This window comes from Lontra canadensis, unplaced genomic scaffold (genome assembly GCF_010015895.1).
Source record: "Lontra canadensis isolate GAN:19392208 unplaced genomic scaffold, GSC_riverotter_1.0 scaffold38, whole genome shotgun sequence".
NCBI classification, from domain to species: domain Eukaryota; kingdom Metazoa; phylum Chordata; class Mammalia; order Carnivora; family Mustelidae; genus Lontra; species Lontra canadensis.
This window is the reverse complement of record NW_022631032.1, coordinates 12,966,241-12,984,430: the sequence shown is the minus strand read 5'-3', so window position 1 is coordinate 12,984,430 and position 18,190 is coordinate 12,966,241. Positions and strand designations below refer to the sequence as shown.

Genomic DNA, 18,190 nt, shown 5'->3' with positions numbered 1-18,190 from the left:
CGATTTCCTCATTAGCAAAATAGATATAATAATAGCTACCCCATAGAGTAATACATGCAAGGCACTTAACAAGAATGTTTAACAGATGGTGGCCACTGCTATTATTAAGGAATATTTGGTACTTTCCAGAGGGAACAATATATTTGATAAGATGAGCTTTGTGTAAGTAGAAGCCATTATAATAGTACTTCTGTTACAGCAACAGTCACCCTGTGTTATAATTGTAGGACTATGCTAGATCAAGAGCTCCTTGAAGGCAGGCTCTCTTCTCTAAATTCCCTGGGTCAGATTCTCAGAAGACTCACAATAAATGTTTATTGAATAAATTAATGAGAAAGCCAAATAAATTAACCATGCAGTAAGTTTTACTCTGTCTCCAAGGAGGATGAGTGTGAGCAGGTTTCCCAGGGACAAGAAGAGCCCAGATCTGTGAGGATGAGGAAGGGCCCCAGGGAAGTAGAACAGACAGGAGCAGTCTTTTGAGGAATCTGCAGTGAGGAGCCCAGATGTCTGGAGTAGAAGATCTCTGTAGATGAAGCATGGTGAAAGCCCAAGGGATGGCCTGGAGCCAAACATTTTGGGGCATAGCTCCTCAAAGACTGACCACACAGAGGACTAAGAAAACATGCTTCATGTCCAAGGGTGCCTCTAGTGGGCTTTGGGCTGTCCAAGTCATTCCCAACCTTCTCCACTGCCATATACAGGGTAGACGACACCAAGTGCATGACACATTCACTGGAGCACTGCCTGCAAAGCCAATTTTTTTTTTTTTGCCACACCCCACAAAGCACTTAAAAATGCAATTAAGGGAAAATGATGTTGTTAAGCCAGTGACCTTGAAATCACTTTAATTTCTTTTTAAAGAATCACTCATGAATTTCAGTTCTTTACTATCATTCATAACAAGTGCTTGTTAACACAGCTTACAGTGACCCTCACGTGTGTTGCAACATGACATTTAAGAACCATGCATACCGTTCATTTACAAACCAGGAACCCTTCCCATTCGAGGATATTAGGAAAGATTTTTTTTTTTCAATGAGTGGTTCAGGGTAAGGCCCTGGCAGTTAACCAGGTGGAATAGGGAAGGAATAACCATTTATAAAGCACTTATGTCCCAGACACTGAGCTACACATTAGATTCATTTTCTCAATTAAATCTCTCGACACACCTGAAAGGGAAGAATCATTATTCATATTGTTCAAGTGAGAGAGAACATTGGTACCATGGAAGGTATTCCACTAAGGATGTTTAAAGAATTGGAAGTATTAAATATGGGTTTCCTCAATCAGAAATGCTCACTTTGTTTAAGGAAGTATATCTCAATGTCTTTTTCAAGGGGGGCAGAATCTTTCATTTTCCCTATCGAAGGAATTGATTCTTATTGCCACTCTTCCATTAATTCTCAGATGGTCTCTTTGTGTTCCAGCCTGCCCCGCCGGGATGTTCAAGGCCAGCCAGGAAGCTGAGGGGTGCTCCCACTGCCCCTCCAACAGCAGATCCCCTTCAGAAGCGTCTCCCATCTGTACCTGTCGGACCGGCTATTACCGTGCGGATTTTGACCCCCCAGAAGTGGCATGCACTAGTAAGTGTCTAGAAAGGACTCTGGGCTGTGAAGTTTGGTTCCCTGACAGTGCAAGTGGTAGGCAGTGGAGACTAAAACACCAGATTGCAGTACAAAGCAGAAATGCTGATTGTGGTGCTGAAGCGGACAGTTCCAAGATGGGGCATACAGAGCCCCTATGCTTAATAGCACAAGGTCAAGATTATTATGTTCTTTCTTACCTCTTCCTCTCAAATGGGAGAGTGTTCATGGGGTGCCTAGGTGGCTCAGTTGGTTGGGTGTCTACCTTTGGCTCAGGTCGTGATCCCAGAGTGCTGGGATCGAGCCCCGCATTGGGCAGAACGTGCTTCCTGCTCTGCCTCTGCTGCTCCCTCTGCTTGTGCTCTCTAGCTCACTCTGTCGAATAAATAAATAAAATCTTAAAAAAAAAATGGAAGAGTGTTCCTCCCACTGAAGCAAGACAACTTCTGCCCACCAGATGTTAAAAATAGCCTCAAGAGTTCTTGAGTGCAAACTCAAGATCCACTAGGCTGTTGCAACAATTCCTAGCAACCTCCTCCAAGAAGCCCTCTTGGTCTTGACAGCTGACAATATTCTCTATCTTCACTGAACTTCCTGTATCTCAGTGTCCAGGCTCTTCTCAGAGTCTAATAATTTTGTTAATTGCCCAGGTATTTTGTAATAATTCCAGTGCCCTTCCTGTGCCCAGTAGAGTGCAGCACCTTTGCCCCTGCCAAATGATAAGACCAGAGTTCTGGCCACAGCAATCATCTCTGAGGCAGAAATTCTAGAATCTGGGGCTCATGCTTCACCTCTCTCCCATTCTCTGTTGTGGAGGGAAGGGCAGTCATTTTACCAAAAGTGAATGGAGCCAACTCCACTTCCTGGGTGGGATTCAGGGAGGGGAGAGGGGAGAATTTTGTCTCATCTTCTCTCTCACAATCATGGAGGGATAAGAAGAACTGATTATGACTTCACAGCACTTTAGAGAACTTGTTCCCACTCTCTTAAGTGTTGTAGTCCTGAAACAGGGATTTTCTTTTTTTAAGTATTCTCATCATATTTGGAAGTCAGTGTTCCAGGTCAGCCTCTAGTTTTGCTACAACTTCCTTCTGCATTAGATGCTGTTGCCTGACTCCCTAGACTTCCCTTTACGTCTTTGAACCAAATTCTTTCCTCCCACCCCCAGGATAGAAGGGCACAGAGGGAATGTTTCAAAAACACTTGTAGTTTGATGGACAGAAAAAATGACTCAGCTCTGAATAGAAGAACTTCTTAATTCTGGCCTTGCAGTGTATGTAACTTTTGCTGGGGAAGGAAGAGGAATGAAAGTATCTTCTAGATCAAGGTTCTGAGATCCATCAATGCTTATAGATTTGAACTGAAGAAAAGCTCATCCTCTTGTGAATGGATTTTCCCCAGACCTCCCTCTCTGGTGCTTGATATGAGCAGAAATTATTCCATTTCTGCTGACTGGAGTCCTTGTCTTCCTGTGGTGGTATCATCCCCACTGATTTCTGGGGTTCCTCTGTGGGTCTCGGTGAGCATGTGAAGCATGGTTTAATGCACTTCCTTTGAAACTGAATCACTGCTGCCTGGATGTTCATACTGGAGACTGGTCTCCATGAGTTCCAAAGCATACTCCCAGGGTCTCACAGCTCCCTTCCTAAAACCATTCCCATTTGCTTCTGACGTGAACTCTGCCTTGCTGTCTGAGTTGTCTCTGCAGATTAACTCGGGCAAATAGAAGTCTGGGCCTCCAGCTTCCCACTTCAGCAGACACACCCAGTAAATCCATCCATCCCCTGCCTAAGGTCACCTACATGGATGGCAGGCCGATGACCAAATGCTCAGAATGCTGATGTGAGCTGTCTTCGTAGATATACAGCTCCTCTCCCATCCACCTCTCAAGTCTTCTCTTCCAGCTTCCTGACCTGAAGCACTTGAACCAAAGGACCGATTCCTGGAATAAATAGCAATGTCCAAAAGCTTTCAGTCTGCACATTGCAGACCCTCATTCTGCTTTGCCTACCTGTATCCTGAGTTCATTTCACGAAGATCACACTTTACAGGCTTTTTCTCTCCCATCTCTGGTCCAGCTAGCTGTGGGGGTAAGCACCTCTTTCTCATCCCCTGTGGCCCCACTAAAATCTCTCCACCTCGTCCAGAGTGGGGATGAGTGCTAGACTTGCCTGTATGTGTCCCTACACCCTTCCCATGCTTCTCTATTCTTATGTGCCCAGATGTGGGATGCTAGGGCCAGACCAGAAATTGCCAAGTTCAAGCCACACTTGTCTGTGTGGTTGGGCCCCAGAGAAGCTCATGGATGCATTTTCTAGCCCCTGGTCCTGGCCTGCAGGAGCAAGCCGTTGATGAGGGACCCAGAGGCCAGGCTGGGCTATAACACAACAGTAGGCAAAACAAGTGTAAATAAACCTATTATTTTTTTGAGGCTCATTATATATTTGATTTATTGTGTACCAGGGAAGTACTGTATGAAAAAGTCAATTTGTTGGCTTTTATAATCTCATTAGGGTTTCCTTTTAAAGCATTCTAATTGGAGGTGCCATCTGTTCTCTTAAAAAGGCATCACACATCACCACAGTAAATAATTTTTCAGATACAGGAAGCATATCTGGAGCTCTCGAGGCCAGGCATGACCTTATAAACTTGGGGGCACTGACTGGTTCCTCAGGTGGAGCAAGGCAGCCAGGCATGGGCCCAACCCGCCCTGCGAGGCCATGGTTGGGGAGGGGAGGACACAGGTGCTTGTTAACTTTGCAAGTGAGGCTCCCCATCCAGCCAGCCAGAAAGCCACTGTGGCCCGGCAGGGCACAGGGAAGACCCAGGTAAGGGGGAGCTCCGTCCTTCAGTGGGCTTTTGCAATGTCTAGGTGGGTAGTGGAGAAGTCCAAGAGTTCAGGCCTTGAAGTCTGGAAGGCCTCAGGCTTGGCCCATTGCCATCATCTTTAACGGGGATTATATCATCAGTCATCCTCATTCCCTGACAATATTGAAGATTTTATAAGGAATCTCATGATTTAAAATGTGTTCTTTTACAAAGCTAAAATACCTATAGTGCAGTCAAATTAGCATTTTTTAATGAATCCATTTAGTCTCCTGGGATCAGCCCATATACATTCATAGTAGTTCTATAGTGTTCATTTATTCTCAATTAATCTAAACGTTGAGAGTGCCTAATGGCTTGTGTACCCTTGAGTGGGCATTTCTTCATTTTCTTCTTATTCTCCTGGGAGAACCTAGGACCCCCTTGACCTCTGAGAGTCCCTGGCAGCATGCCTATGGGTCCAGTGTTGTCTTTGACGAGCTTCATGGACTCAGCAGGGATTCGGTTGTACCTCAAAGCAGTGTCCCAAGGACCAGTATGAACTCTGAGTAAAGTCAGAGGAGGGAGCCTGATGGACCCTGTGCTTCAGTCTGGTAATGGTCCTGATCCCGCTCTAGGGACACACACCTCCCTTCTTCCTTCTCCATCATCCTCACACCTCTGCTAGGATTAAGCAAAATAGTTTTATAGAGCCTTTGGCCTGATGCCTGGTTCATAGTAAACTCTCAATCTATGTTAGAACTTGCTTTAGTTACATCCCTGGAAAGTGTGAAGATTACAGCAGATACAGAAGCTTCCGGCATGCGAGGATGTTGGAGCTCTAAAAATAAAAAAGTGACATTCTCCCCGTCCAGGAGGACCCCTGCTCTGGGCATTCCAGCAGAACCCACGGTGTGGCCCTAGACCACACAGTCACCTTGGCCTGATGGAAACAAAGAGGGGATAGTCATTGGGACCAGATGCGCTGTGGAAGGAGGAAGGAGGTACACCCTGAGCATCTTAGACTCCAGCTGCTCCCTAGGGGCCAGGAAGCCAGGCAGGAGTGGTGGCCAGCAAGACTGGCTTTCAGTCCTTGGGGAACAGGAGCTTGTTCCCCTCCTCAGGATCAGACATGCTTCTTTTCACAGGAGGGTCTGATGGCATGGGGCACATGTGACAGGGTCAGTGGAGAAAGGGAACTGCCAGGAGCACGGGCGGTGGGGGGACAGTGGTGGAGAAGGGCATAGCTGTGTGAAGCCAAGCACCAAAATGCACATCTTCAGTTTTAAATAATTTCTAGTTTACTGGGGGACGAAATGGAAAGGAGGAATTTATGAGGCAGGTGAAAATAGATAATTATGCCTTATAAAATTGCTGTCTGTGAAAAACTATGCAGAAGGAGTGGTGTAAAAATAATTTCTTTGTTACATTTCTGACCACAAAACCCTTTTTCTGTCACCCACATGGGAGAAACTTTGATGGATCACAGAGACAAGCTAGTGCTTGTCTTGTTTCTTTATTTCTTCTTCAAACGCAGTGGATCTCCCACTGCAGTTTTGATCATAGAAATGTGATGAAGAAGGGGCTTCAGAGATTATTGTCTTGTCCTCTGGAACTTTCTGCCATCCCCTCATGTGAGCCCTCTGGGGTACCCCGGGGACCCCCTAACACCCCCCTGCTGACTCACACGGAGAGGCTGGGAGGCTGAGTGGTAAAGCAGGGGCTCTGGGTATGAATCCTGGCTTTGTGCCCTGGTGCCCAGCACAGCTGGTGTGATCAGGATGGAACTTCCATCAGGAGCTTGTGAGAATTACGTGACGGATGTCAGTGAAGCCCAAGGATGAAGGCTCAGGACTGTCTGCCTCTGAGGCCATGAACTCACATGTGAGAGCTAAAATTTGGTAGCTCTTAGGAGGTTGTTGCCAATAGCCATGGCAATGGTGGTGATTTGCTTTCACTCTAGAATTGACCACCCCCAGAGAAGGACAGGAATCCATTCTTCCTTCCCCAATCTCTGCACACTCCACTTTCCCTCTCCTACTGCTCCTGCTTCATTTTTTCACATACTCCCCTCTTTCATCCCAGCTGTCCCGGGCAGCAGGGTGGTCCCTGCGACACAGGGGTTATGCCTTCTGGATGGACTGCGTCAGGGGGGTGGTGCTGCCCAGACCCTGGTCTTCCCCAGCAGGCTGCGTGGATTGGAGGAGGATTGGAGGATTGGACACCAGGGGGACACCAGGCCCCAGAGGGCTTTGGGATGGCAGGAAAACAAGGAAGTCCTCTGCAGCCAGGCCTGACGGCCTTCGGGGCATTGTGAAAAGTCTGTAAGGACAGAGGCTTATAAACCTCCCACCAGTCTTGAGTCCTCCTGGGCCACGCTCCCCAAAATCGCCTGTGATGGTTTTTGTTTCTGTTTTTTTCCTGCAGTGGTGTTTAAATACAGTCCTTGGGCAAGTAGCCTCGACATCACCTGGGAACTTGTTGGGGATATGAATTCTCAGCCCCTCCCTAGACCTGCCAAATGAGAAACTCAGCGAGTGGGGGAGGGGAGGTGGTGATCTTAGTTTTAACAAGCCTTCTAGGTGATTCTGAAGCATGCTGAATTTTGAGAACATTGCTTTAGAATTAGGTTGAGTTCCTCTGCCCTCTGCTTTATGGCTCCTGGAGGAGAAGGGCCATCAGGTGAATTTCTGCAGACAGGAACCACAATGCCTGCCCCTCCCCTTAGCGCCCGTGTATCAGGCTGGAGAGAGACAGAGACTGCAATACTTGTGTGTGGAAGAGCGGGGGTGGGCTGGGAGATGGGTGTGAGTGTGAGTGTGCATCCGTGGTTGTGTGCTTCCGGGGAGGGTCTCACTCATTCTCAGAACACCCCCAGCCGTCCCAGCTCTGTGTCTGCCTCCTTTTCACTTTGGGTGGTATAGAGACTCCAGGACACAGCATTAGCTGGGGCTGTGGGCAATGATGGGAAACAGAAGAGGGAACATGGCCTGATTAGAGCAGGCTCAGAGAGGGCTGAGAGGGAAACTGAGGCAAAAGGAACTGAGGCAAATTAATTCATGATTAATTTATGAATGGTGGGGATCATTCACTTGAGCTCAGAGGGTCGCGCAGGGAAAGGATATAAAGGGCTAATGGGCTCATCACTCAGCTGGGCTTCCACCCCAGCCAGCAAAAGCTCAGCCACGAGGAAACCTTTGGAGGTGTCAAACTGCAAACCAACAGGGCAGGGAGGCGCCCCCTCCCCCAGGATCACAGACAGACCTCCCGAGACAGGGGTCCAGTTTTGTCAGCTGGGGACTGCTGGTTCGTCTGCCTACGTACTTCAGGGCCGATCTTCAAAAGTGTCTACCCCTGTAAATCTTGGAATTGCCATGTACTGAGGGAGGGTTGCTTTACTCCTTGCCGACCAGGGCTTTAGGAAGCGATACCCCATGTTTCCCATTCTGGAGGTAAAGGGCTGCTTGAGTTTACTCTGATGCATGATGCATGCTGCCCACGAAGAAGATACATCGTTGTTTTCATGGGGGAGGCAGACTGTGTTTTCCTTGAGGTAAAATTCCAAGAAGGGTCATAGCGGAACAAGAGTTGGAGGGCGCCCCGCCCTGCTGGCTGCCTGGATTTGGCTGGTTCATCCACCTGGGTGCAGCTTTGAGGGACGGTGACAGCCAGCTGAAAGCTATTTATAACTGTCGCTGCTGTCTCCGGGAGGGTCAGCGCTGCCTTCGTAAACAAACTTCTACACTTCTATCATTTCCAGTTTCCTTTCACAGTTGTTGACCCGAGTGGGTCTAAACCTCAGGAGACATCGGCGAGCTCAAAGTTTTAAGCTGACAGCCAGGGACACGCTCCATTTCTGTTGTGGGCTTTTCATCACGAGGACGTTTGGAGTCCCAGATTGTTAACATTCAGAGCCGCCTTCGAGGTCCTGCCACCCAAATCCGTCCTCAGTGTTGACCTCTCTCTCCAACAACCTGAATGTTGCAATGACAGACAGCTGATAGATTTTGCAAGACAGCTCAGCTCCATGGCCAGGCAGCTGTCATCCCTCACTGGGGAGCCTTCTGGCCACTGGGTTGGGGCCTGCCTTCCTCCCCTCCTCACCGTGGGTCCACCATTGAGGACCGATGTTCCCTGGGCCAGCAGATGCAGTGTTTAAAGACAGCTTTCTCATCCTTCCTGAATCACCTACTCTAGGCTAAATGCTTGTTAGGTTCTTTGTTCCCCATGACACATGATGTCCTGAACTGCACCGGCCTAGCTGGCCTTTCCTGAGTCTCTCACATTGATCAAGAACATTCTCGAGATGTGGTGTGGTAGCCAGAAAGAACCACGGGACCCTCATCCGAGAGCATGGTTCGGTGGAAATGTGATGGGTCTTCTCCTGTGCCTGGGATACTGTTGACTGTTTACCGGGGTGCAATCCTCGTGCCCTAGTTCCCACCAGACACTGGGCCACCACACATCCAGTGGTCTCATTTGTCCTTCAGGAAATACTCCCATTTAGGTCTTTTTTTTTTTTTTTCCCCTGCCCTGATGAATGTGACTTCAGAAATTTTGTCTTGTGGACCTATGCATAGGGCTCTTTCAAGTCTAGCTTATTTTGAATACCAATTTTTGTCATCTTTCAAATGAGAAGTGTTAGCATGATGGTTAGGAGTGTGGGCTCTAGAGTCTGTGCCTGGGTTCAAGTCCTGCTTTGCTATCTGCCAGCTGTGTGATGTGGGGCAAGTGACACGGCATCTCTGTGTCTTCCTTTTCTCATTCATACAGTGGGTATGGGTGTCTGCCTCCCTGTGTTGTCAAGGGTATATTACATGTCATAACACTATTTAGGACATGGTTTGGCATATAGGAAGCACCCAGTGGAAATAAACTATTTTATTTTATGACTATTACTAGAGTTACTTACCTTATTTTGAGCTAAAACCCAAGCAGTAGCATTCCCATTTAGCGAACATTTCCTCCTTTGGTACACGAGGATTTGTTTACCTTTTTCAGTTATTGTTGCTGAAACCCAGTCCTGCTCTCTATATACCCTTGTTCTCTGCAGACTCATAAACATTTGGAAAAAGAAACAATGTCATTTGGCCTGACTTACACTTAGAGACACATGCTGGTTCTTGTCCCTCTTGGCATGAGGCCCACAAAGCACTGCTTTAACCGTGCAGTTTCAGAAGGAGGAGGGAATTGTGGTAAAATATATTCATTTAATCTGCTCTCTTCTCTTGTTTGAAAATGTGGAAGGAAACTGCCACCTGCGTTGGGGTTCTAGGCCCTGTGGTGGCACGGACGCTCCTTGGCGGTCTTGGAGTGATGGCTCCGATGCCAAATTTGCCAGCTCTGGTTCCAGATGGGGCTGGTCCGGGAGGCATGCTGGAATTTGATGGGAGCTGCAGTTCCTGGTTCCTAAATCTTCCTTGCAGACAATCAGAAATAAGGATCTCTGAATCCTTGGTCCTCTGCCCCCATCTTACCTCATCCCCAGGAAGGAAGGAAGATGCCTTGCTTTTGCACATTCTTGAATATTCTACACTGGTTAGTGCTATTCGGGTATAGGGCTCTCTCTCCGTCTACTGGACGGGAAGCCCTGTGACATGCTGGTCTGATTTTTTGGATCCTCTCCAACACAGTAGGTGCCCCACATAGTCAAGTGGTAAGAGCCGGGCTGGTGGAAGCAGATCGACCAGGGTTGACTCTTGGCACCACCCTTCCCTTGCAATGTGCTCTTGGGGAGATTACTGAAACTCTCTGAACCTCCATTTCTTTTCCATCAAATGAAGATATTGTTATTGTCCCCACTGTGATAATGTATGAAAAATACCTAACTCAGTGTCAGACATGTGGTAAGTGCTCAGTAAAGGACTGTCCTTGTTTTGGTTGCTGTGCAAGAGGGGAGTCTGAGTCACATCAAAATTGCATAGACCAAAATAAGAAGAGACTAGAAGTGGGGGGTAAATGGGCATTTTAGAGCAATACTCCTGGAGAGCCATCCTTGGTTGGCTGTATTGTGACAGCATCCCTCCCTGTCTCCACCCCCATCTTAATGTGATCACAAATCATTGTATCATTTGTGCAGACCACCTTGGTCCCCAGATCCTCATGGGTGCTTTCCGGATGGCCTTCTGATTTCCTCCAGTTTCCTCCCTTTCATCCATGTAGATCAGTATCAGACCCTGATCCACTTCTGACACCCAAGTCAGAGCCAAGCGCAAGTCTCATAGTGGGTTCTGGATGTATCTCCTTCCTAGACTTCTGGCCACTGTTGTCTTTATAGTCACCTTTCAAGGTCACCACTGTCAGCTCTGAATCCCATATTGCCCCACCCCATCCACTTGCTACTGACCACTGACCCTGTCTGAGAGGTTCAGAATCAATCCTCAACTCCATAATGGGCAACGGGGGGGTGCGGTCCCTCTCTCTACCCCCATCTTTCATTCTTTGACCCTCCAGTTGCTCTGTTAGAAACCTGGTATCAGCCAGTCCTTTCCCAAACCGGAACTGTGACCTTCTAGATTTTCCGGTTTAGTAATACCTGTGAATATGGCAAGGAAGCCTGAACCAGAGACCCACATACATCACCATAGCTTCAGTTGTGTGTGACAAAGACCAGGACACCAGTTGTCTTGCCCTGTCATCAAAGATTTAGAAGGAAGCCACTTTCAACTTAGTGTGAAGGCATACAAATATTGTCCAGAGAACAAAAGCCCCCTGAGTAATTAGAGACCACCCCCTAACTGCAAGTTATAAACGAGAGGCTTGTGATGCCTGCTGAGAGGGCTTCTGAATTGTGTGGGAAGGTGGACCAAGTGAACAAAATGGGTCTCATAGTCAGTTTGGCTATGCCCAGGCTCTCTGAATTATGTGTGGCATAGGACTGGGATTGCAGGCATTTTGTAGTGATTTATTTTGAAACAGTGTGTCTCATCTTCTGAGAAACTTACCACACAGTTGGCTGGAAAGTGCCCCATCAGAGCCAGACACCTGAGAACTATTATGAAATGGGATTGGCTATGGGCTTAAAGGCTGGACTCCCCAGAAACGATCACAGATGACTCTGCAGAGAAGGAGAAGGCTACAGTCTGAAGTCAGCCCGTGGAAGGACCAGGATTCCCTGCAGCCTGTGCCAGAGGCCATGCCACTGAACACAAAGGTCCCTCTGTCCTCCCACCCCGTTCTGTAGAGAGAAGGTCAGGGTCATGGTGGTAGTGGAGTTCTGCCCTCTGAGACTTGCAAGAGATGCCCAAGACAGCCTTTTGAGCAGTTCCTCTGGGTCACCTCTGAGCTCTGGTCACCTTGGAAATGGGGACAAAGGATGTTCAATTGTGCCGTCTGGAATGAGGCCTTCATGGCATCTGTGTAGTGAGATGAAGCTTGGTACAGGCCGGCTGTGCTGGGCCAGACGTATGCAGAAGGTGGGCGGTTTGACAGGGGCAAGTGGGCTGTGGGCAGTGGGATGCTGTGGTTGCCGCCAAGCCCTGACAGTGCTCAGTGAGCACAGATGGAGGGCTGCTCGGTTTCCACAAAGAGCACACTGTCTGCTGGCCAGCAAAGGGGGAACTGTGTGTGAGGTGAGAATTCACTCTCCTTGTGAGCAAAGGGCAGTGTCCATGCCCGTGCCCAGTGGAAAGATCTGTGCTGAGCTCCGATGAGGGTAGCCATGCGCCTACCCGCAGCCCCTGCTCCGGGACTAAGACCTCTTCTGAGTGGACCTCAGGTGCTGTGTGCTCCGGCGCTCCACGATGACTGATGAGATGGGGAATGTACGTGCCTAACAAGAGGGACATAATAGCCACACGGACTGAGGTCTCTCCACGTGGGAGGCTGTGCTGAGTCCCTGACGTGGGAGATCTCCTCAATCAGTCTCACAGAATGTAAGCTAGGTGCTACTATTATCCCCCATTTACAGGGGAGAGAACCGGGGCCCAAAAGGGTTTGCACGTAAGTAAGTGAGTGAGTGGCTGGGCCCAATTTTTGCCCAGGCCGCTTCAGGGCTCTCTCCCCTCAGGGTGAGGCTGCTTCCCTCAGGAAGGAGGATCTCTGTCTCTGAGGTGGCATGGCCCCAAGCTAATGACACCCCGCTTGAGACAGCACAGGATGGCATTTCCTTGGCTAAGACTCGTCACGTGATCTGCATGCTGGTGTCTGTCCTCTGTGAGGGTGGGGCAGAGAGAATCGGGCGGGGCAGGCACCAGTGCCCTCTGCTATGTTAGAAGGGCCCCCTGGGTGAGCATTTGCGCTGACTCCATCGGTTCCCTAATAGAAACAACCCTACTGCACAAATGCTTAGACACACCTCAGGGGCACACACGCTGGTGTTCGTGGAAGAAATTCACCTAGAAATAGAGTGGCTGGGTTGGTGGGCGCATACACTCAACACATCTACACCTCTCGCGAGGATTTCCATCTTGCTTCTCCACACACAGGCCAGCTTTTACTTTTGGCCAATTTGACTGATCTCCTAGTAATTTTGACTACTATTTCCCTAATTGTAAATCAGTGTGTATTTTTCATACATTTCTTGACCAGTTTATTTTGTCTTCTGAGAATTAACTGTTTATAACCCTTGTCCATTTTCTACTAAAAAAAAATGTGATTTCTAGGTGCCCATTAATTATATGTGACATCTGTCCACCCCCTCCCACCCCAGGCCTCTGCTGATTTTTAACTCTATTTATGGGTATTGTTTTGTTTTGTTTTGTTTGGTCATATTGATGTTTTTAATGTTTAAACTCAGATCTCACCATCCTTTTCTTTCTGATTTGGGGGATTTGTGTATTGACTTTTTGCTTGGGTTTTGTGTTTGTCCTTCCACTCTAAGGTATAAAAACAATCTCTTATATTTTCTTTCAATTCTTTATATAGTGTTTATGTTTAGCACCTTCCTCCATCTGGCATTTATTTTTGTCTAAGATGGGATACTGGTGTTCTTATATCTTATTAAAAATAACATCCCATCAGCTCCACCCGAATTGTCCACATGTTAGTGAGATGCCTTTCTTATTATCTGCTAAATGCCTGTGTATACTTATTTTTATTTTTTTCCCCATTGAAAGAATGTTCTGTTCTGGCATCATTTCTAAACTGTTGTAAAGATGATAACTTGATAAACATGTCGATAACTTATAAATCAAACCCCTACATATTATTCATTTGCCAAAAATGTCTTGCCCATTCTCAAGCATTTTTTTCTTCAAGATGAACTTTGAAATCAGCTTGGCGCCTTTCATTAACAATCTTATTAAATTGAGACTGGGATTGCACTGAATGTATGAACTTCCCTGGGAAGGTCTGTCATTTTTATGATTTTTATGATATGCCTATCCATCCAGGAGCATGGTATTCAGGTCTATTTTTGTGCCCTTGAGTAAAGTCTTATAGTTGTCTTCATGCAGGTATTATTACACAGGCCTTGTGAGATTTAATCTTAGGTATTTTATGGGTTTTGTGGCTATTGCGAGTAGGTACTTTCCCTTCATTATATTTTTTAAATAGGTTATGGTTATCATTAAGAGATGGCTCCTTAGTGGTGGGAGTAGTGAGTTCCCCATCACTGGAGGGATCAAACAGAGGCTGGCCAAGCACATAGGGACTGTAGAGGGCATTCACCACCAGGGACACACGGTGATCTACAAGGTTTCTCCCTGTTCTGAGAATAAGTGTGTCTATGAATTCTCAGAATGAGGACTTGATTTTGGATGACCTATAATTTTCTGGGAGGAATATCTACTTTCTCAGTTTCCCTTCTTGTTCCCTTAACCTTGGATTGTTGTCTGTAGAACCCGGATCTTTCCTGTATACGTGGAGAGGGACGGCACAAGTTTCTTTAGGAACTGAAAGGGACAATGGTTGGAAGGTCCTTCAGTACATTCCCAAGGAAAATTGAATGAACAATCCATGCTTCTAGGGGTGCATCTTGACCAGCCTTGTCAGTTAGTGGGGCTGTTGTAGAGGTGCTCATCTCCCCTGGAGACTTTGAACTCCTCAGGGCAGATATCTGTGAATTTATGAACAGCATAATCTTATATAGAGGGCATAGCACATTGTGGTCTCCATAAATGTGTCAGATTGATCAGTCACACGTCAATGAAAGATTAAGCTCAGGGAATGTAAGTGACCTGCCTAAGGTCACACTGTGGCAAAAGCTGGCCCTCAGCCCTGATCTTCTCTATGTGTTTCTTTCACGACTCCACAAGGCCTCTAAGCCTCATTTCAGGGCTAGGAAAGAGGTCTGGAAGTCCGTGTCTTTAGGATGACATGACCTCTAGCTTTCCTTGATTTAAAGCATTCCCAAGGAATCTGTAGGAGGGAGTCATGTCAAAGCTTCCCTCTCTCCGGCCTCACCTCTGACCATGAATAGAAGTTTAGTCTTGTGTCCCTCCCCCCACATAGGCAGTGGCGGGGGACAATCCTACTCAGATGAGCTGTCTCTCTAGGTTCAGGGAGCTCAGCTATCCTCCCTGAGGGCTTCTGCAGCCTTGTAGCAACTAGATACTTGGGCTCCAGCTTAGACCAGCTAGAGGCCCTGTCTTGTTTCCCAGAAAGTGAAATACACCCTCTCTCTCTCAGACAATTAGCTCCGTTGAAGCAGGAGAAACAAGGAGTACTTTCTACCAACATTGGTGTTTGGTGAAATGTGTAACACTGGGTTCTCTGATGTTTCTGAAATCCCTCTCAGCAGGGTCCCTCCTTGTTTTGACTAATCATTTCTTCTTATTAGTAACTGTTATGATTAGGAGAATTGCCTGAGTACAGGCCCAGTGTTTCCAAGACCCTAATGAGCAACACGTGCAGACTTGCTCAGTGCAGTGCTGGAACCGCCGTGGCTCTGTGTCTCCAGGGAAGCCCCCGAAATGCTTCAGGAACAAGAGCTTCCTGGTACCCTGAGAGACCCATCCCCCCTCCCCCCAGCACCCGGCTTCATGGGCATCCATCCTACACCTTATGCCCTCAGGTGCCCCCGCCCGGGGTAAAATAGTTGCTAAGGATGAGCTTTGGACTGGCCGGGCCTGTCTTCAAGTCTTGGTTCCACCACTCACCAGCCACGTGACTTGGGCAAGCTCCTTAATGTCTCCAAGCAGCAGTTTCCTCAGGTATAAAATGGGGGTAATAGTTTCTACCTCATCAAATGTTGGGAAGATGGGATTTTATCAAAGAACATACCTAAATACCCAAGATCATACTTTGCCTACAGGGTCTGTTATTAAAACAAAACTCAGAATTCCATACAGAGCACCACCAAATGGAAACCAAAGCTCTGCTCTTTCAGAGGCCCTTGCAGAAATCTGCTCTAGGAAACCAGCCACCATTAATCACTCACTTAGGGGTATGATGCAAGTGAGTTCCACCAATCAGTGTCTTGTTCTGATGTCTGTGCAAATGGCACAGGTGTCTGTCCACAGGAAGCCTATGTCCCTGGGTTCATTTGAAACTGGTTCCAAAGGTGGCATGAAATTGTCTCTGAGAATATCAGGATCCAGAGGTGTTTGGAAAAGAGAAGCAATGATTTCCCCAGGTTTCATCAACCTCCCCTTCTTACCCCAGCAGGACAGCCTACATTTTGAGGGGAGCAACCAGGGTGCCTGCCCCACCCCTCAGCTTTCTAGCCCTGCTGCCTCAGGCCTCCAGCAAGACTTCCTCTTTGGAACGGACACCTCAGAACTTTACACACTACTATCTTCACAGTAAGCAAATGGTGTTCCAAATGGCTGGAACTCTCACTCACAAACTATAGACAGTCCTTGGTCTGCCTTTCTGTAAGGATCCCAAGCCTCTCTTAGCTGTTACTACTGAATAGAGGATACCTCACTAATTCATTTCGATGCCCCCACTTTGCACCAGATCTCTGATAAATTATTTGTGGTTTTCTGATACACCCTCGAACAGCTTCCCCACATCCCCCAGTGAGAAGAGCTGACAACTCCTGCTGCCACTGACTGCTGTTACTGACATAGAGTCTTAGGAATTGCCCCACTGCCATCCAGGGCACCTCTTTGAAGGGGGCTGGGAGTCTGCAGGCATATACCCCTCTCCAAGGTTCTGAACCAGCATAAAGCACCCCATCACAACATTTTCCTCTAGGACAGTGGTCATTCTCGTCCAGTCTCTCCCAGGAATTCTACACCTTGTGCAAGAACAATGGAAGAGGAATTCGTGTCTCAGGAGGGAAAGAGAGAGAAATAAAGAGAGAGAGAGAGAGAGCGAGCTGAACTTAGCATGGGAAGTATCATAGTCACACATGGCGCTTGAAGAATAGAGGGTTTTTTTATGTGTTTGTTTGGTATTGTTTTCCAACAACAAGTTACCAAAGAAAGAACCACAACTGATCATGAAACTGACTTCATGTTTATTCAATAACTCTACCATTTTTCTGCAAAATTTCTCTCGTTTGGCTTACGTTACCTTCCAATTCATCCTGCGTTCAGCCCTGTGTGCTGTATTAAGGGTAAAGGTATAACAACCAGCCTGACCTAGTTTTCTGCACATTTTGCCTCCATACAAGACCTCATCATACATCTACAGCCCCATTTCCAGCTCCGTCTCTGTCTTTGACTCCTATCTTTCCATAAAATCTCAAAGGATTTCACCCTTTCTCCAGGAAGCCTCCCAATTATTCAGACATGGTTCCTTATGTAACTCTGTCATGGTGAGCAGTAAATAAAGAATTGTCCCAATAATACTGCCATTTTTGATAACCAGTCTGGGACTACCTGGGTCCTCACACCATAACTTTTGCACATCCTTATCCCAATGTCATTTTTCAATCTCCTTCTTTGTTGCTTCTTAACCCTTAGCCCACATAAAGTATCCAATCAGTTTCCCAAACTATCATCTTGACTCTTCTCAGTCACAAGAACATTTCTGTGCATTCTTTTGACTTACAAAATTTAAGAGTCTTGAGTATCAACTCTCCTTCTTGGTTCCTTCCCAGGCCCTATCTCAACCCTTTCTCCTAAAGGAAGATTGAGTAGAGGACATAGTTTGCTGTGGGAGTAAAAGAGGGCCTTCCCTGCCCACAGGGTAAGGGAGAACAAGGAAGCCCAGATACCATGTCAAAGCCAGACTACTTCTTGGGTGGTCAGGGAGCAGATATAAAGATGCACAAAGAGGTTAAAAAGAGCAGGACCCATTCTGGAGATATAGCCCCATGTCCAAGATTGGGGTTCTCCCCCTTCCTGGATGTGCTTGCAGGTGTTAGGGGACCTAAAGTATATACACTGGAGCACATAGCCTCCAAGGTGTTCTCCTCCTATAGCTCCAACCTGTAGACAAGATGCCCAGATACCATCCCTGAGTATTTTGTTCCACGTTGACCTAAACTTTTCTTAGACATCTGTAACTCTTTGTGTCTGCATTACTTACATTGATCCTTACCTGTATGTGTCCACAGTTCCCAGTACACCATGGGTAGCGGGGCTCACCTCCCTAAAAAGCATCTGGGTTTCCCAGCATCATGGGCTGTAACTGCCATATCTTCATGGCTTTCACAGGGCCCAGCACAGTTCTGGACATGCGGTCTCCGTTCAAGGAATGAGGGCCTGCATAAGATCAGTCTTAACTGGATGAGCAGTTTGGGGTTCCAAATCACCTAATAATGACAATACTTTTAATAATAGAAGATGATATTTATGGAGGTCTTCTGTGTACCTGTCACACAGCTAAACTCTTTGGGTATAATATCTCATTACATCCTCAAAACTACCACTTTTTTCAGATGAAACTATTAAGACTTAGAAGATTGTCTTCTCAAGGCTCACCAACAAGAGAATATTTGTGAATTTGGTTGCTGTGAACATCAA

General features: G+C 47.1%; 1 protein-coding gene across 1 annotated transcript in view; it reads left to right on the top strand.

Moving 5' to 3' along the window:
• Nucleotides 1-18,190, top strand: part of EPHB1 (EPH receptor B1) — a 416,986-nt gene that overhangs the window by 280,810 nt on the left and 117,986 nt on the right. The window contains exon 4 of the mRNA XM_032869646.1: nt 1,431-1,586. Coding sequence (XP_032725537.1) covers nt 1,431-1,586 — 156 coding nt within the window. The remainder of the gene's footprint in view (nt 1-1,430; nt 1,587-18,190) is intronic.